This window comes from Ranitomeya imitator, chromosome 1 (genome assembly GCF_032444005.1).
Source record: "Ranitomeya imitator isolate aRanImi1 chromosome 1, aRanImi1.pri, whole genome shotgun sequence".
Classification (NCBI taxonomy): domain Eukaryota; kingdom Metazoa; phylum Chordata; class Amphibia; order Anura; family Dendrobatidae; genus Ranitomeya; species Ranitomeya imitator.
Window position 1 is genome coordinate 1,071,567,274 of NC_091282.1, and position 22,953 is coordinate 1,071,590,226.

At 46.1% G+C, this 22,953-nt stretch overlaps 1 protein-coding gene across 1 annotated transcript in view; it reads right to left on the reverse strand.

Moving 5' to 3' along the window:
* LOC138656877 (probable ATP-dependent RNA helicase DDX60) overlaps window positions 1-22,953 on the reverse strand; it is a 375,810-nt gene that overhangs the window by 228,212 nt on the left and 124,645 nt on the right. Inside the window, exons 14-15 of the mRNA XM_069744200.1 lie at window positions 21,668-21,843; window positions 3,472-3,724 (exon numbers count right to left, since the gene is read on the reverse strand). Coding sequence (XP_069600301.1) covers window positions 3,472-3,724; window positions 21,668-21,843 — 429 coding nt within the window. The remainder of the gene's footprint in view (window positions 1-3,471; window positions 3,725-21,667; window positions 21,844-22,953) is intronic.

Genomic DNA, 22,953 nt, shown 5'->3' on the forward strand with positions numbered 1-22,953 from the left:
AGCTCCTCCGTAGGCAGGGTGTGTCAGCGTTTTTTGCGCATGGCATCCTCCGTATGTAATCCGTATGGCATCCGTACTGCGTGGTTTTCTCGCAGGCTTGCAAAACCAACATACCGCTATAGAAGTGATCCATGTGTCCCAAAAAGAAAACAAAATATATATATACTGTCTATATATATATATATATATATATATATATATATATGTCAGTAGACACATATATGTATATATATTAATATTTATTCCAGCGCTATACAGCTTGAAAGCCGGTAATTCAATTACCGGCTTTTTCTTTCTCCTTCCTAAAACCCGACATGATTTGAGACATGGTTTACATACAGTAAACCATCTCATATCACCATTTTTTTTGCATATTCCACACTACTAATGTTAGTAGTGTGTATCTGCAAAATTTGGCCGTTCTAGCTCTTAAAATAAAGGGTTAAATGGCGGAAAAAATTGGCGTGGGCTCCCGCGCAATTTTCTCTGCCAGAGTAGTAAAGCCAGTGACTGAGGGCAGATATTAATAGCCTGGAGAGGGTCCATGGTTATTGGCCCCCCCCTGGCTAAAAATATCTGCCCCCAGCCACCCCAGAAAAGGCACATCTGGAAGCCATTCCCCGGGGTTTTGCAGCAAGGAGCAGCCTGCATTAGCAAAGCTCCTTGCTGCAAAATGTTTTAACCCCTTCAGAAGGATTTACATCGTTGGACGTTACAGATCTGGCAGAAATCCGCATGCTTTTTTGTGCGGATTTTGCGCGTATTTGACGCGTTTTTTGCGCAGATTTTTTGCGTTTTGTTCCGGACACTCCAATTTAATGGGAAATCCGCAAAAAATCCGCAAAAATAATGAACATGCTCGTTTTTTTTGCGGACTGCGTTTTTTTTCTTGCGGAAAAAAACGCAAACATATGCACAAAAAATGCAGAATGCATTCTAGATGATAGGATGCATAATGTTTGCGTTTTTTAGCGATTTTATAGCGTTTTTATCGGGAAATTCTGCAAAAAAAAAAACGCTAAAAATCCGGACATGTGCACATACCCTTAATCTGATGGATACTGTTAAAAATGGAAGCGATACAGAAGTCATTGTGCCAACCTAACACTTCTAGAGGATAAGTACATTCTCTTAAGTCATTACATATATTCCATGCATTGATGTGGAGATGGATCTGGTCTGCTCTGATGGGACGAGCAATGCGCTATGTATCAACCCTGATAATGTGATAATAACCGGTCTTTAGTATTTTGCTCAATAAACTTTAGATTGTTGAATTTGCACACATTTGGTTTTCCAGGCAGCCATGTACCTTCTTATGTACAAGAAATCTAATTGTAGCCTATACTTTCTATTCTATTCCTTCCCACAATAATGAGACTTACAGGTTTTGTAGGATCCTTCCAATGTATTAGTAGCCAATGCTAATGTAAATTAGGATTATAAAAACATAGTACCAGAATTTGCTGTCACGCTGGGTTTATATGACAACAACTCCTAATGAGAATTTTCAGGGAGTCCTCTGATTATGTCCATCTTCCAGACCTACACTATTATCACACTGTTGTCCCACTCTTTAGCGCTATGGGCTTATCTGGCAAAAATGTACTTCCTTAGATTTCCTCATACGCCTAATGTCTCAATAGTTAATAAATCATCAAGATTTCCCCCCAGGTAACATTGCAGGTGAATTCAGGTGGTGGGAGAATAAAGACCTTAATAATATATATGTCTAGGTTATAATATGCCTTCTACTGAATGTTAACGGTATCAACACAACTCATTTCCTTCACTTCCTTCCTCAAATGGATCCATGGAGCTCTCAATGAGAAAACAATATTTGTACATATTAGTTCACTTATTGTGGTGGAACAGGCACAATTTCCATCATCTTCACTTCTTTTACTCTCACGTAAACTTTCCTATGTTTAAAAGGGAGAAGGACTCAGAGAATCCTCATCTATTAGAGAATGGCAGGAAAAGTCAGAGGCTATTGCTAAACTTTATATGAAAAAAACATTGTCTGAATCTGGCGACAAGCTTCTCCTTAGGCCGGCGTCACATTAGCGAGTTTTACAGACGTATGACGCATAAAATACGTCCGTAAAACTCACCTAACAAACGTCCCAATTATTCTCTATGCCCCTGCTCCTATCTGCCGTATTTTACTGATCAGTATTATACGGCTTTCTACGGCCGTAGAAAATCGCAGCATGCTGCGTTTGTCACCGTATTGCGCAAAAAAAATGCCAATGAAAGTCTATGGAAGCCCCAAAAATACGGATTAAACACGGACCAGCAGTGTGACTTGCGAGGAATACGCAGCAGTGTTAGCAAGAAAAACCGGCAATTCAGTGCGGTGTACAGTAAAATCACACTGACCGCTTACAATAGAATAGGTAGAATAAATGTCTACACATAGAATAGGTATATATGTCAGTGAGACACATACAGTATATGTATATATATTAATATTTCATCCAGCGCGATATAGCAGAAAGCCGGTAATTCAATTGCCGGCTTTTGCTATCTCCTTCCTAAACCCGACATGATATGAGACATGGTTACATACAGTAAACCATCTCATATCCCCATTTTTTTTTGCATATTCCACACTACTAATGTTAGTAGTGTGTATATGCAAAATATGGCCATTCTAGCTATTAAATTAAAGGATTAAATGGCCCACGCCAATTTTTTCCGCCATTTAACCCTTTAATTTAATAGCTAGAATGGCCAAATTTTGCACATACACACCACTAACATTAGTAGTGTGGAATATGCAAAAAAAATGGGGATATGAGATGGTTTACTGTATGTAACCATGTCTCATATCATGTCGGGTTTAGGAAGGAGATAGCAAAAGCCGGCAATTGAATTACCGGCTTTAAAGCTATCTAGCGCTGTATGAAGTAATAATAAATATACATATATGTGTCTCACTGATTATATATATATATATATATATATATATATATATATAAATATACAGTATATATGTTTTTTTTTATTTTACACATGGATCCCTTGTATAGCCGTATGTTGGTTTTGCAAGAATGCGAGAAAAACACGCAGTACGGATGCCATACGGATTACATACGGAGGATGCCATGCGCAAAAAACGTTGAAACACCCTGCCTACGGAGGAGCTACGGACCACTATTTTGGGGACTTTTCAGCGTATTACGGCCGTAATATACGGACCGTATTGTCTTACGCTGAGTGTGAAGCTGGCCTTAGAAGGTACCTCTCACCTCAGATACTGGGGCAGATATTCCCAGGATCTTCTCCCTGTTGCTTTAGAGGTTGTGGAAGTTGGACTGTATACATTATATTTAATTTTACGTCTAATTTGCAATCTCTTATTGAATTACACAGTTATAAGATGTTATTTAAATTGTCTTAATAAAAACATTGAAACAGAAAAATATAAAAACAGAAGTTTTCAATTTCTGTAATAAAACTACCTACATTTCATTTTGCACTCATCTGTCCATTTATCAAAGCAAATTTTTAGTGTTCTTATTTGTGCTCGGTATTTCACAGATGGTGTCTGCAAAGATATGATGAAAGTATCCAGTTTTTTTAACCCAGGGAAGAAATCTGCCATGACTTCTTTTTCCAAAGATGAGGCCATAATCTTCCATTGCTGCTGTTCCTTTTTCTCCTCTGCTTCCTTACTCTTCTTTAAATTCTCTTCTATTATTTGATCCTTTTTTTTCTTCTGTAAAAGATGGAATGTGGAAATTATATGGCAGGTATAGGCTATCCTGTATGGAAACATTTATTTTATTTAAGAAGTTGTTAGGTTAATAAAGCTTAAAGGAAACTGTCAACACGATGTTGTAATGTAAAGTAAAGACATGGCTATTATGGGGCTGTACTAATTACATCAATACCTTTAGTGAATAAATCCACTTTGTGGTTCTTTTTAATCACCATTTGAAGTTTTCTGCTACTTAGATTTTGGTGCATAGGGACAGGACTGTGCACACGGTCTTCTCTTCCCTGTCTGTGATTCCCTGCCCCTCCGCCTGCCTCCAGCCTTTAAATGACCCCCTTCTCTGTTTCAAATCTCAGCAGTGACCAGTCCTTCAAAGACCAAAAACATAGGAGCTGGGGAATCACAGACTGGAATCAGGTGGAGGGGCCAGGGAATTATAGACAAGGAGGAGACCTAGTGCACAGTCCAGCTCCTGTGCACTGAAATCAAATTAGCAGAAATCTTTAAATAGTGATTATTAAAGAGCCACACAGCAGATTTTTTCATCAAAGGTGTCAGTGCTATCATTACACCATTACAGCAATGTCTTTACTTTACATTAGAGTTGAGCTAATATGTTCAGAATCAGTCGCCGAATCTGAATTTGCCATATTTGTGTCATATTGGTACCCTATACATGCCGAATTTATGTTTGACAATCGATTCTCAACATATTCGGTCATTTCTACTCCCATTGATTCCAAAGACGGCAAATATTGCAAATACAATAACGTAATCGGAACCGAATTTTGAAAAACTCGCTCAACTCTACTAAAGAGCAGACAATCTTGCGAGATTTGATACTTTAAATTTAAACTTTTGCTATTTCTAAAAATTTAGAAAGGGACTAGTTTCAAAATTATACAGCGGACTCGTTCTAAAAAATATGCTACACAAGTCTAACTTTTTAATTGCCTGGGAAAAAGTAGTCAATACATCATCCACCTGAATAACTATCTTTCGATGTTTGCATGAATTTTCTCAGTGTATAAAAATACAAACAACAATAAAACAACAACAAGGAAGCATCAAATTTCCGCCGAACTTAAAAAGACGATACCAATTGGAGATGCAGGTGTGTAGTTGCGATCCTCTAACATTTTTTATTACAATTACGCAAACATTCACAAATTTTTAGCGTAATGGGATAGTCTAGTTCACTAAAAATGACATCAAATCTACAACACATCACATGTATTTAATGATCGTGATAGAGTCACTGGTAATGTATGTGAGGGGAGATATGTGTCACAAAGGTTGCTATCTTCAGTGATGTGAAACCCAGAAGTTCTCTCCAGCATGTTATGTGCTGAGGGGTTAACCAGCCATTACATGGTTGGGCTTTTTGTGAGTAGGTGTAAGAGATGGGCAGGACGCCTACTCACCTTATCTCCACCTCAAAGGTGTGGTTGAAGAAGTTAAATGTCTAGCTACTGAGTTTTTTTCTCTACTGTGTGTTTGGAGACATGGAAGTCTCCAGTCGGGAGCTCCAGCGGGTGCTGAAGTTTATTGTATCCTAAGTGGGTGAATACTGCAGGCATATGGACTCAGATCTACCTCTCTGGCTCAGATGTTGCCTCTCTTCTGTCCAGAATCCCGGAGTGTCTGTCAGACGTGTCCTCCTTCTTCAACTCTCGCTTCCTAAAACTCAATGTAGGAAAAACCGAACTCATCATCTTTCCCCCATCTCGCGTATCCCCCCTACATGATCTATCTATTATAGTAAACGGCATCACGCTCTCTTCCGCACCTGAAATCCGCTGCCTCAGGGTAACTCTCGATTCTGCCCTGTCCTTCAAACCGCACGTCCAAACTCTTGCCACCTCCTGTCGCCTCCAACTCAAAAATATTGCCAGAATCCGTCCCTTCCTCAGCCCACAATCTACTAAAAATCTTGTGCATGCCCTCATCATCTCCCGCCTTGATTACTGCAACACCCTCCTCTGTGGCCTCCCCGCTAACTCCCTTGCACCACTCCAGTCTGTCCTCAACTCTGCTGCTCGGCTAATCCACCTCTCTCCTCGCTACTACCCTGTTTCACCCCTCTGCAAATCCCTCGACTGGCTCCCAATTCCCCAACGAATCCAGTTTAAACTACTAATACTGATCGACAAAGCCATCCACAGCCTGTCCCCTCCCTATATCTCTGAACTAATCTACCACTATCTTCCCTCACGTAATTTTCGATCCTCCCAAGACCTCCTACTCTCCTCCACACATTCGTTCCTCACACAACCGCCTCCAAGATTTCTCCTGAATATCCCCCATCCTCTGGAATTCCACGCCTCAACACGTCCGATTATCCACCACTTTCGGATCCTTCAGACAGAACCTGGAAACCCATCTCTTCAGGAAAACCTACAGCCTGCAATAACCATTCTGCCGCCTCACCAATCGCCTGAGCTGCCGCCTCACCAACCACCCTAGCTGACGCACTTCCAACAAAGTAGACACTCCAGCTCCAGCAAGATGGGTAAAAAGTTGCAAATTTTATTAATCCAAAGTGGCAATAAAAGCAGAAAAATTCCTTACAACAAGTGGACCAGACAGGTGATTGTAAGAAAACAGCTACGCGTTTCGACCTATAGCGGTCTTACTCATGCCCATGCAGCTCCAGGAATGAGCGTGCTATATATCCCATACAGGCTTGAAACACGCCCCCCAAGCCCAAGGAATTTTTCTGCTTTTATTGCCACTTTGGATTAATAAAATTTGCAACTTTTTACCCATCTTGCTGGAGCTGGAGTGTCTACTTTGTTGGAAGTGCTGCTGCTGGACGTCTGGATCAGGACGGGCTCCCGTGCTCCGCTTTCGATGGTCTGGTTGGTGAGCTGGCTGCGACTTTTTTAGTCGTTTTTTTTTCTTGTTGCTGCACCCTAGCTGACGCCTCACCAACCACCCGAGCTGCCGCCACGTCACCAACCACCCGAGCTGCCGCCACGTCACCAACCACCCGAGTGGCCGCCACGTCACCAACCACCCGAGCCGCCGCCACGTCACCAACCACCCGAGCTGCCGCCACGTCACCAACCACCCGAGTTGCCGCCTCAACCACCCGAGCTGCCGCCTCAACCATCCGAGCTGCCGCCTCACCACCCCCAATGCTGCAGCACACCAACCTCCTGTCTCTTCCCCATTATCCTGAAGAATGTAAGTCCGCAAGGACAGGGTCCTCTCCCCTCTGTACCAGTCTGTCACTGTAAATTTGTTTACTGCTAACGATATCTATAACCCTGTATGTAACCCCTTTTCACATGTACAGCACCATGGAATTAATGGTGCTATATAAATAAATAATAATAATAATCTATATACATAATTGTCTAAGGGGTACTTCCGTCTGTCTGTCTGTCCTTCTGTCACAGTTATTCATTCGCTGATTGGTCTCGGCAGCTGCCTGTCATGGCTGCCACGATCAATCAGCAACGGCCACAGTCCGATTAGTCCCTCCCCTACTCCCCTGCAGTCACTGCCCGGCGCCCGCTCCGTAATCCCCTCCACCAACGCTCACACAGGGTTAATGGCTGCAGTAACGGCCCGCGGTGTAACGCACTCCGTTACCTCTGCTATTAACCCGGTGTGTCCCCAACTATTTACTATTGATGCTGCGTATGCAGCATCAATAGTAAAAATATGTCATGTTAAAAATACTAAAAAAAAAAAAAACCTGCTATACTCACCCTCCGCCGCCTTTCTCGCTCCTCTCCACGCTCCCGGGACCGCTCCATTGCAAACGGCAGCTTCCGGTGAGGTCCCATCCCAGGGCTGGTGTGCGACAAGGACCTGCCATGACGTCACGGTCATATGACCGTGAGGTCATCATAGGTCCTGCTCACACCAGCCCTGGGACCAGAAGCTGCCGCTTGCAATGGAGCGATCCAGGGAGCGTGGCAAGGAACGAGAAAGGCGGCAGATGGTAAGTATAGCAGGACTTCAACGGGCCTTCGCGAGGTGGGTATATGTTTATTTTTTTTAAGTCTCTATACTACGTGGCTCTGTGCTGGGCAATATACTATGTGGCTGGACAATATACTCCGTCGCTGGGCAATATAGTACGTCACTGGGCAATATACTATGTGGCTGGGCAATATACTACGTCACTGGGCAATATACTATGTGGCTGGGCAATATACTACGTCACTGGGCAATATACTATGTGGCTGGGCAATATACTACGTCAATGGGCAATATACTACGTGGCTGGGCAATATGCTACGTGGCTGGGCAATATACTATGTGGCTGGGCAATATACTACGTGACTGGGCAATATACTACATCGCTGGGGAATATACTACGTCCCTGGGCAATATACTACGTGACTGGGCAATATACTACGTGGCTGGGCAATATACTACGTCGCTGGGCAATATACTACGTGGACATGCATATTCTAGAATACGCGATGCGTTAGAATCGGGCCACCATCTAGTAATAATAATATGGACTACGCAATACGTTTTATTTTTCATTCAGGTGTTTCTCATTAACCTGCAGATATGGGGTTAATCTGCAGGCTAATAGTGTTATAATGCTGTCCAGCGTGTGTTCAATCACCACTCTAAGAATGCAGAGCGAAGGCTGTGACCGTGCCCCTGGCACTCACTGACAGCTGACCCCCAATGCAGATGGAGTGTCAGTCAGGGCCCGGGGCTGCTATAGCTGTCACTCTGCATTCTCAGAGCTGTAACTGAACCAGTGCAGCACCACTACCATGACTGAAACGGGAACGTTGCTGGGGAGAATAAAGTTAATTTTCTCCCTGCAAAATTTGCAATTTATATTATTCCCTTATATGTAAATCCATATAATTCAAAGAGGGTGTACATAAATTTTCTCATGAATGTACTGTGCATACATTTTCCTCCCCAAACAGCTACAGTAGGATAATCACTATTATAGTTACTAAAAAACACTTTTGATAATATTTTCTTTTGATTCTGCTTGTCAAGTTAAAAGAAAAAAATCACTGGCTGTATTAACTACACCATAAATATATTTTGCATAAATTTTTAACCCCGTAATGACTGCCAATACGTGGCAGTTAAGGATAATTAAACCAGAGCGCGGCTTTTTAATGGCACTGAGGAATACGGGTATAGCGCCCCCAATCCCCCCCCCCTCCTCACCCAGAGTTGGAATTTCTCCAGGGTCTTGGCTATGGGGATAGCTGAGACCCCAGAGAACATGACTCGGGTCGGTTTTACCGACCTCGGTGTTGCGATCGCTGTTATTAACAGTATAATGGTGACCACAAAAAAAAAAGTCTGATTTTCCATTTAATTTCTCTCTCCTCTGAATTGATCACACATCAGAAGAGAGAGAAATGGGGTGTGAGGACTGGCGGAACGCACCGAGTTAATATGGATGTTATAATTGGTGCGTTCGCAGCCTGGGGTCCACCGTGCAGGAGACAACCTGCTACTAGAAATTGACGGCACTATATGGTGGTATAAGTGAACTCAGTTGCTTCACTGAGTCACACAGAAAAAAACACGCTCTTCCCTGTTAGCATTACAGGGGAACACAGCTAACTGCTGAGCTGATGCAGTCAGTGGTCACGCACACAGAAAAGCACTTCAGGACCTTCCTTGAGGACTAATGGGAGCTGCAGCAGTACCTGAGCATGTGACCCCTGACCTCCAATGAGAGGTCTTACCCTGGGCATACTCAGAAAGGAAAAAGAAGGACTTAGTCCCGGAGATATCTGCTCACCGCTGACCAGTACTAGCTACAATGACTGAGCCTGGGAAAGCAGCAGAAAACATCTGCACAGTATCAGGCTGAGCCAGACGCTGGGACCGACGTCTCCGCTGAGCAGGTTCCACTGCGGCTGGAGAGGAATGGGAGACCGCAGAGGAGATGGCTCGAGATTCCCCCTGTGCAGAGGTGGGAACTCGATCCCTAACATAACCCCCCCTCCTTGGACCCCGCTACGCTCGAAGGCAGCAATGAGCAGCGGAGCTCGAATATTATCAACAGGCTCCCAGGACCTGTCCTCTGGGCCATAACCCTTCCAGTCCACCAAATAAAACATTTTCCCACGTACCACCTTACACCCCAAGATAACATTTAACTCATAATCGTCCGAAGACGAACTTGATGTCCCAGCAGATGACTCGGAAAACCGGGACATGTGTACGGGTTTGAACAGGGACACGGTGATACCTAGACGTGGAGGGAAGGGCCAGATGGTAGACCACTGGGTTAACCTGCTCGAGAACCTTGAAAGGTGCCAAGTAGTGAGGAGCAAACTTAGTGGACTCAACTCGCAGCCTGATGTTACGGGCAGAGAGCCAGGAGCAAAGGTTGGAGCAGGGCGCCGATGTGCATCTGTGGAGGACCTCATTCTCTCCTTTTAGGCTCGGATAGCATCCTGAGTGCGGTCCCAAATGTCCCGTCCCTCCACAGCCCAGTCTGCCACCCTGGAGTCGGCAGAAGACACGGGCATAGGCACAGGAACCCGAGGATGCAGACCACAATTAAGGAGGAATGGAGTCTGACCAGTGGAGTTGGCTACGGTGTTATTAAGCGCAAACTCCGCCCACGGTAGCAAGGATGCCCAGTCATCCTGCCTGTCAGAAACGAAATGTCGCAAATATATGACCAAGGTCTGATTGGTCCTCTCTACCAACCCATTTGTCTCGGGATGATATGCTGAAGAGAGATTTAACTCAATGCTGAGTAAATGACAAAGCTCTCTCCAGAACCGAGACGCAAGCTGGGGACCCCGGTCACTGACAACTTTGTCCGGCATACTGTGTAGGCAGAAAATGTGTCTTATAAACAACGCTGCCAAGATCCGTGCAGAAGGTAACCGTAGAAGCGGCACCAGGTGCACCATTTTAGAAAAATGGTCGGTGATTACCCAAATGATGGTGCAACCACGAGACTTGGGTAAGCCCACAACAAAGTCCATCCCGACCATCTCCCAGGGCCTGTCAACCACCGGCAGGGGATAGAGTAACCCAGACGGCCATTGTCGAGGTGACTTATTTTTGGTGCAGGAGACACACGCCCGAACATAGTCTCCAATGTCACAGGCCATATGCAGCCACCAGTACGTCCTTGCCAACAGCTCAGATGTCCTCTTGGTCCCAAAATGTCCACCCACCCTGGATGAATGAGCCCAAGAGAGAACCTCCAGTCGCAAATTAGTAGGTACAAACGTCTTGACTGAAGGCACCGATTCTAGCAAAACCAGAGCCACGGCTCTCAGGCTCTCAGAAGGGACTATAAGCCGAGGCTCCTCTTCCTCCTCCACAGACGACACAACGGAGCAAAAGAGAGCGTCAGCACGAATGTTCTTCTCCCCAGAGAGATAATGGAGGGTAAAATGGAATCGGGAGAAGAATAACCAAAGTCAAGAAATGCAGAATGAACTGACGGTAATAATTAATGAACCCCATAAAACGCTGCACCGCTTTGAGAGAATGAGGTTCCTGCCAGTCCATCACAGCCTGTAGTTTGGCAAGATCCATAGCCAATCCCTGAGCAGAGATGACATAACCAAGGAAAGGCAAGGACTCCTGCTCAAACACACATTTCTCCAACTTGGCATAAAGAGAAGTTGCCCATAAGAGGTCGAAGACCTTGCGAACCTCTCTCTGGTGGGAGTCAATATCTGGAGAGTAGATGAGTATATCATCCAGATAGACTAAGACCAAGGTGGAGAGCATATCCTGGAAGATGTCATTCACAAAGTGTTGGAAAACGACTGGGGCATTACAGAGCCCAAAGCGCAGCACCAGATATTCATAATGCCCATCCCTGGTATTAAAAGCCGTATTCCATTCGTCCCCCTCACGGATGCGAAATAGGTTATAAGCACCCCGCAGGTCTAATTTGGTAAATACCCTTGCTTCCCGTAGCCTATCGAAGAGCTCAGATATCAGGAGCAAAAGGTACTTTTTCTTAACGGTGATGGCGTTAAAACCCCTGTAATCTATGCATGGACGTGGTTCTCCTTTCCTCTTCTGCACGAAGAAGAACCCCGCCCCTGTAGGTGACACTGACTTCCTAATGAACCCCTTGCCAAATTCTCCTGGATGTATTGGGACATAGCCACCGTCTCCGGAAGAGAGAGGGGATAGACCCGTCCCCGAGGAGGTTCAGCACCAGGCATGAGGTCAATAGGAAAGTTATATGGGCGGTGAGGTGGAAGGGTCTCTACAGCCTTCTTGGAGAACACGTCGGCATAGGACCAATAGCACTTGGGTAGGGAAGTGAGATTTGCGGGTATCACTGTAGTGGAAACCTGAACGGACCCCCTCACACATCTGCCCTTACAAGATTTGCTCCAACCCAAAATTCTCCTTGAAGACGACTCTATAAGAGGAGAGTGAAAATGTAACCAGGGCATCCCAAGTAGAATCTCATCCATCCCCTCGGGAAGGACAAGCAGGGAGATAATCTCCTGATGGGAAGGAGACATAGATAATGTGAAAGGGATGGACTGATGTGCAATTTGTGTGGGCAGCGTTGACCCATTTACCACTCGAACAGTCACTGGCCTGGCGAGCATCACCAGGGGTATGGCATGGCATTGGGCGAAGGCAGAGGACATAAAATTCCCCTCCGCCCCAGAGTCCACACAAAGCTTGACTTTGAGAGTGGAAGAGCCTAAAGTGATTGTCTCTTTAAAGGACAACTTGGAGGAAAATGCCGCTGTATCTAGTGAACCTCCTCCAATGGTTATTAGACGCAATCGTTTTCCTGACTGATGAAGACATTTATTGGCATAATGTCCTAACTGTTGGCAAATATTACAAACCACGGATACTCGAGCGGCCCGGGACTTAGGTCCCGCTCGAGAAACCTCCATGGCCTCATGGGCGTCAGACGCCTGAACAGGAGATTCCAGAGGGCTGGCGAAGGTAGGAGCCAACCGGAACCTGTGCCTACACTCCCTGATGGCCAAGGCGTCCTTCACATGGTCTGCCAGTCCTTTCCAGATCACCAGAATAAGGACTTTTTCCGCCACTCCAGCTCTGATGCCAGAGTCCGGAATTGGACGGCGAACTGGCTGACCATGGACGAACCCTGTGTAATTGCCAACAGTTGGACTGCCGTATCGTGGGTGATGCGTGGTCCTAAAAAGACCTGTTTCAAAGTGTCCAGAAAGCAAGGAGCACTCTGCACCACACGATCATCACGCTCCCACAGCGGCGTAGCCCATTCCAACGCCCTGCCCGACAAAAGGGATATGATAAATCCCACCTTAGCCCGTTCCGTAGGAAAACGTGCAGCCAGAAGCTCAAGATGTATGGTGCACTGGCTCACAAATCCTCGACATAGCTTACTGTCACCAGCAAACTTGTCTGGTAGCGGGAGATGGGATAAAGTCGGAGCAGGGGTGGCAGAGGACAAACTAGCTGCAGCTACACTAGCAGCCTGAACAGCAACTGCGGTAACATCCACAGCCGAGGTTGTGCGCTCAAGAGCAGCCAACCTACCCTCCAGCTGCTGGATGTACCGCTGTGGACGCTGATCGTCCGCCATTTTCTAGCCAGACCCTGGCGCTATTATGCGTGGACTGGCAAAATGCACCAAGTTAATATGGATGTTATAATTAGTGCGTTCGCAGCCTGGGGTCCACCATGCAGGAGACAACCTGCTGCTAGAAAATGACGGCACTATATGGCGGTATAAGTGAACTTAGTTACTTCCCTGAGTCACACAGAAAAGAACACGCTGTGCCCTGTTAGCGTTACAGGGGAACACCGCTAACTGCTGAGCTGATGGCAGTCAGTGGTCACGCACACAGAGAAGCACACAAAATCTCCTCACCGGAGGTGCTGGTATTCTAGGGGCTTATTTCAGCCGGGTCCCTGAATACAATCATACAAACTCCTCACCGAAGGTGCCGGTACTCTAGGGGCTTATTTCAGCCGGGTCCCTGAATACAATCATACAGGCGCGACCACAATTACCGAGCTCATAACATGAAGTGATACTAGCGCATGGCCGTGCGGACATGCAAACTGTCACGATCCATGTTTGGATCTGTGGCAGATCTGCTTTCCCTCAGATATAAACTTTTTTCCTTTCTGGTCATTGGGGGTTAATGCAGTTTACTCCACCCGGTGGCCGATGGTGTTATTGCATTGCATTGCTGTTGGGTCAGCTGATGCTTGTGACCACTCCCACTATCCTTTATAAGGTCACCTGGTGCATCAGCTGACTGTTGGTTATACAGGTCTTTGGATACCAACCTTGCTGGAAAAGGAGCTTGCTGAGTGCTGTTGTTCTTCAGCTAAATACTCATTCCTGGTGCCTTACTCTGCTGTGAGGTGCATTGCAGCAGAGAAAGCTAAGTGTGGTGTTTTTGTTTCTTTGTCCCTTTGTAGTTTGTGCATTCACCTTTTGGTATCGTGGTCACGCACACAGAAAAGCACTTCAGGACCTTCCTTGAGGACTAATGGGAACTGCAGCAGTACCTGAGCATGTGACCCCTGACCTCCAATGAGAGGTCTTACCCTGGGCATACTCAGAAAGGAAAATGAAGGACTTAGTCCCGGAGATATCTGCTCGCCGCTGACCAGTACTAGCTACAATGACTGAGCCTGGGAAAGCAGCAGAAAACATCTGCACAGTATCAGGCTGAGCCAGACGCTGGGACCGACGTCTCCGCTGAGCAGGTTCCACTGCGGCTGGAGAGGAATGGGAGACCGCAGAGGAGATGGCTCGAGATTCCCCCTGTGCAGAGGTGGGAACTCGATCCCTAATATAACCCCCCCTCCTTGGGCCCCGCTACGCTCGAAGGCAGCAATGAGCAGCGGAGCTCGAATATTATCAACAGGCTCCCAGGACCTGTCCTCTGGGCCATAACCCTTCCAGTCCACCAAATAAAACATTTTCCCATGTACCACCTTACACTCCAAGATAGCATTTAACTCATAATCGTCCGAAGACGAACTTGATGTCCCAGCAGATGACTCGGAAAACCGGGACATGTGTACGGGTTTGAACAGGGACACGGTGATACCTAGACGTGGAGGGAAGGGCCAGATGGTAGACCACTGGGTTAACCTGCTCGAGAACCTTGAAAGGTGCCAAGTAGTGAGGAGCAAACTTAGTGGACTCAACTCGCAGCCTGATGTTACGGGCAGAGAGCCAGGAGCAAAGGTTTGAGCAGGGCGCCGATGTGCATCTGTGGAGGACCTCATTCTCTCCTTTTAGGCCCGGATAGCATCCTGAGTGCGGTCCCAAATGTCCCGTCCCTCCACAGCCCAGTCTGCCACCCTGGAGTCGGCAGAAGACACGGCATAGGCACAGGAACCCGAGGATGCAGACCACAATTAAGGAGGAATGGAGTCTGACCAGTGGAGTTGGCTACGGTGTTATTAAGCGCAAACTCCGCCCATGGTAGCAAGGATGCCCAGTCATCCTGCCTGTCAGAAACGGAATGTCGCAAATATATGACCAAGGTCTGATTGGTCCTCTCTACCAACCCATTTGTCTCGGGATGATATGCTGAAGAGAGATTTAACTCAATGCTGAGTAAATGACAAAGCTCTCTCCAGAACCAAGACGCAAGCTGGGGACCCCGGTCACTGACAACTTTGTCCGGCATACTGTGTAGGCAGAAAATGTGTCTTCTAACAACGCTGCCAAGATCCGTGCAGAAGGTAACCGTAGAAGCGGCACCAGGTGCACCATTTTAGAAAAATGGTCGGTGATTACCCAAATGATGGTGCAACCACGAGACTTGGGTAAGCCCACAACAAAGTCCATCCCGACCATCTCCCAGGGCCTGTCAACCACCGGCAGGGGATAGAGTAACCCAGACGGCCGTTGTCGAGGTGACTTATTTTTGGTGCAGGAGACACACGCCCGAACATAGTCTCCGATGTCACAGGCCATATGCAGCCACCAGTACGTCCTTGCCAACAGCTCAGATGTCGTCTTGGTCCCAAAATGTCCACCCACCCTGGATGAATGAGCCCAAGAGAGAACCTCCAGTCGCAAATTAGTAGGTACAAACGTCTTGACTGAAGGCACCGATTCTAGCAAAACCAGAGCCACGGCTCTCAGGCTCTCAGAAGGGACTATAAGCCGAGGCTCCTCTTCCTCCTCCACAGACGACACAGCGGAGCAAAAGAGAGCGTCAGCACGAATGTTCTTTTCCCCAGAGAGATAATGGAGGGTAAAATGGAACCGGGAGAAGAATAACCAAAGTCAAGAAATGCAGAATGAACTGACGGTAATAATTAATGAACCCCATAAAACGCTGCACCGCTTTGAGAGAATGAGGTTCCTGCCAGTCCATCACAGCCTGTAGAGGAAAATGCCGCTGTATCTAGTGAACCTCCTCCAATGGTTATTAGACGCAATCGTTTTCCTGACTGATGAAGACATTTATTGGCATAATGTCCTAACTGTTGGCAAATATTACAAACCACGGATACTCGAGCGGCCCGGGACTTAGGTCCCGCTCGAGAAACCTCCATGGCCTCATGGGCGTCAGACGCCTGAACAGGAGATTCCAGAGGGCTGGCGAAGGTAGGAGCCAACCGGAACCTGTGCCGACACTCCCTGATGGCCAAGGCGTCCTTCACATGGTCATCGTGTTATCCTCTATATTGTTTATTTGCTTTGTGGTGCTGTTTACACTGTTCACCCCCTGGGGTGGGGGTTGGGGGTTTAGTACAGGGTTTAACAGGAGACAAGGACAGGTCAGTGACTTGGGCCTCCCTACCTTCAAGGGTACCCCCAAGTTAAGGAAAGACAGGGCTTCCCCTAGCCTGAGGGGCAGTTCAGGGGCCCAGATTCCTCATCTCCTGTTTTCCTGTAATCTGTCCCGTGACATTATAACCAACCTTCCCATTTTTTTCCCCCTCTGGTCAGCTATGGCTCAAATGCAGGCCTTTGCCCAACTGCTTCAGACCCTCATTGATGAGTTTAAGGTGGTGCAGCAGCTGCAGCAGTTGGTGGGGTTTTGGGCTTCGGCCCAGGTACATGCTCAACCAGAGCCCAAGATATCTCTTCCTGACAGGTTTTCTGGAGGGAGAGATACATTTTTGGTTTTTCAGGAAGCCTGTAAACTTTACTTCAGGCTCCGCCCTCATTCATCAGGGAGTGAGGAACAGCGTGTGGGGATTATAAACTCCCTTCTTAAGGGTGATCCCCAATCCTGGGCTTTCTCCCTGCCGGCCAGTTCTCCATCTTTACGGTCAGTGGATGAGTTTTTTGCGGCCTTGGCGCTTGTGTATGGGGACCCTGATGGCGTCTCCCTGGCAGAATCCCGACTGCGTAAAATCAAGCAGGGGGCTCGGCCGGCTGAGGAGTACTGCTCAGAGTTCAGGAGATGGGCACTGACACACAGTGGAATGACCCTGCCCTTAGGAGCCATTTTAGGCCAGGTCTGTCTCCAAGGTTGCAGGATGCTCTTGTGCAGTATGCCGCCCCCAGGTCATTGGAGGCCACCATGTCCCTTGCCATCCGGGTAGATAGACGCTTGAGGGAGAGACATACACCTAATGTGTCTCCGGTAGTCCTTGCTAGGGAGGGGGACACACCTGAGCAGGTGGATGAACCCATGCAGGTGGGAGGAGTTGTTTTCTCAAATGGGGTTGCCTGCGGTTCGCCGTGTTGTGGGGGCATGTTTTTACTGTGGGCAGACTGGTCATTTTATCGGTGTCTGCCCAGCTCGCGCCAAAAAACCTGTACCACCTAAGAAGCGGATTCCCCTTGTCGTGTGGAGGGAGGCGACCAGGGAGTGTATATTTCCTCCATATCTTCTCCTCAGTGTAACCTGTCAGCTGAAGTAGTGGTTGGCGGGGTAACTGAGTGTATACCGGTGTTTGTGGACAGTGGAGCAGGTGTCAATCTGGTGGATGCTCATTTTGTCCAGACCCATGGCCTGAGGTGTAGGACACTAACTAAACCCCTAAGTGTCCAGGCCATTGACTCCGTACCACTCAGCCAGTGGTGGGTGACCCAAGTCATGGATGATATACACCTGCGTATAGGGACTCATCATGAGGAGTTCCTGTCGTGCTACGTCTTAAGGGGAATACCAACACCCATCGTTTTAGGACTCCCTTGGTTGAAAAAACACAACCCGGTCATAGATTGGTGGTCAAGGGAAGTGGTCAGCTGGGATCAGTCGTGTGAGGGCTGCAGCCCAGGGGCAACTGTCTCTGCCGTCCTTCTACAACCTACCCTTTCCTCTCCAGTGGGGGCAGCAGAGATGCTGCTAGAGAGTAGGGGCAAGACTCTTCCCTCACTACATGCTAACCAGGTGTGTCAGAGACCTCTTAGGAGGAGGGGTCAGAGGAGGGTGGTGGTTCCCTCTGAGCATAATGGGGGTGTGAGTTTGGTGACACAGGGGGACGCCTCTGTTGTCAATTCCTCTAGAAATTCACTATCTTGTGGCAGACGCATGCATGTATATAAACGTTCAGGTCCGGACCTGGGTGTGAATGAGTATGTATGGGTGTCCACCAAAAACATCAGGTGGCAGTGTGCAACGGGGTCCTGGAGTTCCAGGGTGATTGGGCCATATCGGGTGTCAGCCATTCTCAGCCCAGGGACTTATCAGTTGGAGTTACCCCCAGTTATGCATATACACAACTCATTCCCCAGGTCGGCGCTCTGGAGGTTTGTGGCGCCTCCGGAGCCCGCTCTGGTGGCATTTTCATAAGACCACGTTTGCCGTAAACCTGAGTCAGGTGACTGCCAAGGTGAACGTTGGTTGATGGAGGCGTCCTCACCATAGGTTATGTGGTGAGGTCTGATGTTGAGTGTCCAGAGGCCACTCATTGAAAGGGGGGTACTGTCACGATCCATGTTTGGATCTGTGGCAGATCTGCTTTCCCTCAGATATAAACTTTTTTCCTTTCTGGTCATTGGGGGTTAATGCAGTTTACTCCACCCGGTGGCCGCTGGTGTTATTGCATTGCATTGCTGTTGGGTCAGCTGATGTTTGTAACCACTCCCACCATCCTTTATAAGGTCACCTTGTGCTTCAGCTGACTGTTGGTTATACAGGTCTTTTGATACCAACCTTGCTGGAAAAGGAGCTTGGTGAGTGCTGTTGTTCTTCAGCTAAATACTCATTCCTGGTGCCTTACTCTGCTGTGCGGTGCATTGCAGCAGAGAAAGATAAGTGTGGTGTTTTTGTTTCTTTGTCCCTATGTAGTTTGTGCATTCGCCTTTTGGTATCGTGTTATCCTCTCTATTGTTTATTTGCTTTGTGGTGCTGTTTACACTGTTCACCCCCTGGGGTGGGGGTTGGGGGTTTAGTACAGGGTTTAACAGGAGACAGGGACAGGTCGGTGACTTGGGCCTCCCTACCTTCAAGGGTACCCCCAAGTTAAGGAAAGACAGGGCTTCCCCTAGCCTGAGGGGCAGTTCAGGGGCCCAGATTCCTCATCTCCTGTTTTCCTATAATCTGTCCCGTGACACAAACCTTTTATAGCTGCAGCAGCTTCAGGACCTTCCTAGAGGACCAATGGAAGCTGCTACAATACCAGAGCAACTTCAGGACTTTCCTAGAGGACCAATGGGAGCTGCAGCAGTACCTGAGCATGTGACCCCTGACCTCCAATGAGAGGTCTTACCCTGGGCATGCTCAGAAGGGAAAAAGCAGGACTTAGTCCCAGAGACGTCTGCTCGCCACTGACCAGTACTGGCTACAATGACTGAGCCTGGGAAAGCAGCAGAAACCATCCGCACAGTATCAGGCTGAGCCAGATGCTGGGACCGACGTCTCCGCTGAGAAGGTTCCACTGCGGCTAGAGAGGAATGGGAGACCGCAGAGGAGATGGCTCAAGATTCCCCCTGTGCAGAGGTGGGAACTTGACCTCTAACATGGGGTCTCCCGATCTCCCCAATACCTCTGATGTCCCTGCATCCCCCCGTGAAGTCCCATCGGCATCTTCTTCCAGGAAGAAAATAGTGGGCGCATGCGCAGTGCGCCCACCGAGATCTGCCAGCTGGCACCAGGCAACAATAGGAAAATTTTCTTATTGGTTAATTTTGTTCACTGTGATAGACCTTATCACAGTGATCAAAATAAAAAAGTAAATAAAACCCCCTTTATCGCCCCCTTAGTTTCCATTAGGGATAGAGTTGGGCTAAAGCAGGTTGGGCTAAAGTGGGTTGGGCTAAAGCTAGGGTTAGGGTTGGGCTAAAGCTAGGGTTAGGCTAAAGCTAGGGTTAGGGTTGGGGCTAGGGTTAGGGTTGGGCTAAAGTTAGGGTTGGGGTTAGGCTAAATCTAGGGTTGGCTAGGGTTGAGGTTATGGTTTGGATTACAGTTAGGGTTGGGATGAGGTTTAGGGGTGTATAACGGTTAGATTTGTGGTTAGGGTTAGGGGTGTGTTAGAGTTAGGATTGGGTGGTTCCACTGTTTAGGTACATCAGGGCGTCTCCAAACACTACATGGTGCCACTATCAGCGTACTCAGAAGAAATTGCACAACAAATTTTGTGGTCCATTTTCTCCTGATACCCTTGTGAAAATAAAAAAAATTAGTTCCAAAGTAAATTTTCTGTGAAAAAAGTGCTAATTATGCAAATTGGCTCTTCAGAGAGGAAGAGAACTAGAACTCTAGTGCCACCTATTGTAAGTAGCAATCCTACAAGTCAATGTCGACCCTTTAACGAGCCTTGTCACATGACTTAGGATAATGGCCAAACCAGAATCTCAATTTGCACTGTGTTTTGGGGTACTGCCCCTTGTCACTGTAAAGTAGAGATCTGGTTTGGCTGAGTGAGAGGCGTCCGACCGATATCCAAGAAGCATCGTTTTTCCTTGTGGAAATTGACATTCTAAGCATGCCGAGATGAGGAGACTTAAAGCCGTAATGCTCCTCTGGGAAATATGCTAATTATGCAAATTGTCTTCAGAAAAGAAGAGAACTCTAGTGCCAACTATTGGAAGTAGCATATTTCCCAGATGAGCATTACGGCTTTAAGTCTCCTCATCTTGGCATGCTTAGCATGTCAATCTCCGCAAGGAGAAACGATACTTCTTGGATATCGGTCAGACGCCTCTCACTCAGCCAAACCAGATCTCCACTTTGCACTGATGAGGGGCAGTACCCTGAAGCACAGTGTCTGCAAATTGAGATTCTGGTTTGGCTATTATCCTAAGACATGTGACAAGGCTCATTAAAGGGTCGACATTGACATGTAGGATTGCTACTTACAATAGGTGGCACTAGAGTTTTAGTTCTCTTCCTCTCTGAAGAGACAATTTGCATAATTAGCATATTTCCTAGAGGAGCATTGCGGCTTTAAGTCTCCTCATCTCGGCATGCTTAGCATGTCAATCTCTGCAAGGGGAAAAGATACTTCTTGGAGATTGTGAAAAAAGTAAAATGTTCATTTTTTCGTTCCACATTGCTTTCATTCTCGTCAAGCACTTGAAGGGTTAAGAAACTTCTTGACTATGGTTTTGCGCACCTTGAGGGGTGCAGTTTTTAGAATGGTGTCACTTTGGGTATTTTCTGTTATATTGATCCCCCCCAAACTCACTTCAAATGTAAGGTGGTCCCTAAAAAAATGGTTTTCTAAATTTTGTTGGAAAAATGAGAAATTTCTGGTCAACTTTTAAGCCTTATAACGTCCTAACTAAAAAAAAAATTATGTTTCCAAAATTGTGCTGATGTAAAGTAGACATTTGGGAAATGCTGTTTATTAACTATTTTGTGTGACACCACTCTCTGCTTTAGGGGTATAAAAATAAAAATTAAGTTATATTGAAGAAATGTTACCACTAACATGAAATACAATATGTCACACACAAAAATCTCAGAATCAGTAGGGTACATTGAAGCGTTCCAGAGCTATAACCTCATAAAGTGACAGTGGTCAGAATTGTAAAAATTGGCCCGGTCATTGAGTACCAAATTGTCTCTGTCACTAAGGGGTTAGATATGTTTTCCTTTATGAACTCACCTGGGGCTCTTTTTTTCTTACTACAGTCTTGTGAGCAGAACTTTTCTCTTCTAACTTATTATTCTGCAATATAATCTTCTTCGCTGTTTTCACACCTAAACTTTGTCCGTAATGATGTTGAAATGCTTGTAGTTTTTGATAATTGCGTAGCAAATATTTACCATCCTTAGCCTTGTCTGTAACAATGAAAAAATAATTATAAATTAGTTCTATTATTTTGAATGTTATACAGTGGGCCACAAAAACAGAGCCTATAGAAAGCAATTTTCATGTTTTGTGGTGGCCTCACTCATGATTTTTTTTTTTTTTTTAAATTGCTTTTTGTTCCATTTGTGCATTTTAACATTTTTCCAAACATAGCATGCTCTGTGGACTAAATTTTTATGCATTCTAACAAAAGCCTCTCCATAGATTAATGGCATTAAAAACTAAAAAAAAAACTAAGTTAACAAGTGCCACACAAGAAAAACAGTTTAGATTGTGTTTAATATTTCCCTTATGACTTTAAACGGAATCTGTCATTAGGTTTTTGCTATGCAATTTGAGAGCAGCATGAGGCCTGAACAGAGAACAAGATTCCAGGGATGTGTCACTTACCGGGCTGCTTGGTGTAGTTTTGATACATTCATAGTTTTATCAGCAGGAGATTATCACTAGAGAACTAATAAATTTCCTGCCATGTAGTCCTCCATGTTCATTAGCTCCATTTAACCCAACTCCCACCAATGATTGGAAGTTTTCTGCTGATGCACAGTGTACACAAAAAGGTGCCAATCAGTGGTGTAGGTGGGTTAGACAGAGCTCAGCATTTTGAGAACTGGTAGATTGCAGCAGGTAAAAATGTTTTTAAATAAAAAATAAAGCAAGCAGCCCAATAAGTAACACATCACTGGCTTCAGGGTCTTTGCCCACATATCAGAAATGCATAAAAAACTAAAAACAAAAGAAGAAATGAACAAAGACTATAATGTCATACTCTAACCCTAGCACAGAGAATGCTTGTGTAAAATGCTACAAATTTATTAAGATAAAAAGAAACATTTATTAAGAGGGCTAGGGCTCAATAAATTTATAACATCTTTCACCTACTCATTTGCATTATAATTTCTGCCATGAATTAAAGTTAATTTGTCACCCATGCCCCCCTTCTTGTACGTTTTGCTCACTATTTTAGAAACTTGGTAAGAACTGGAGAAAATGGAAAAAAAAACTTGCACATCTTTTTGCAAAGTGAACATGTGCAAATTCTCTCCTTCTCTCTCTATATTTTTTTCCAGTAATTTTAT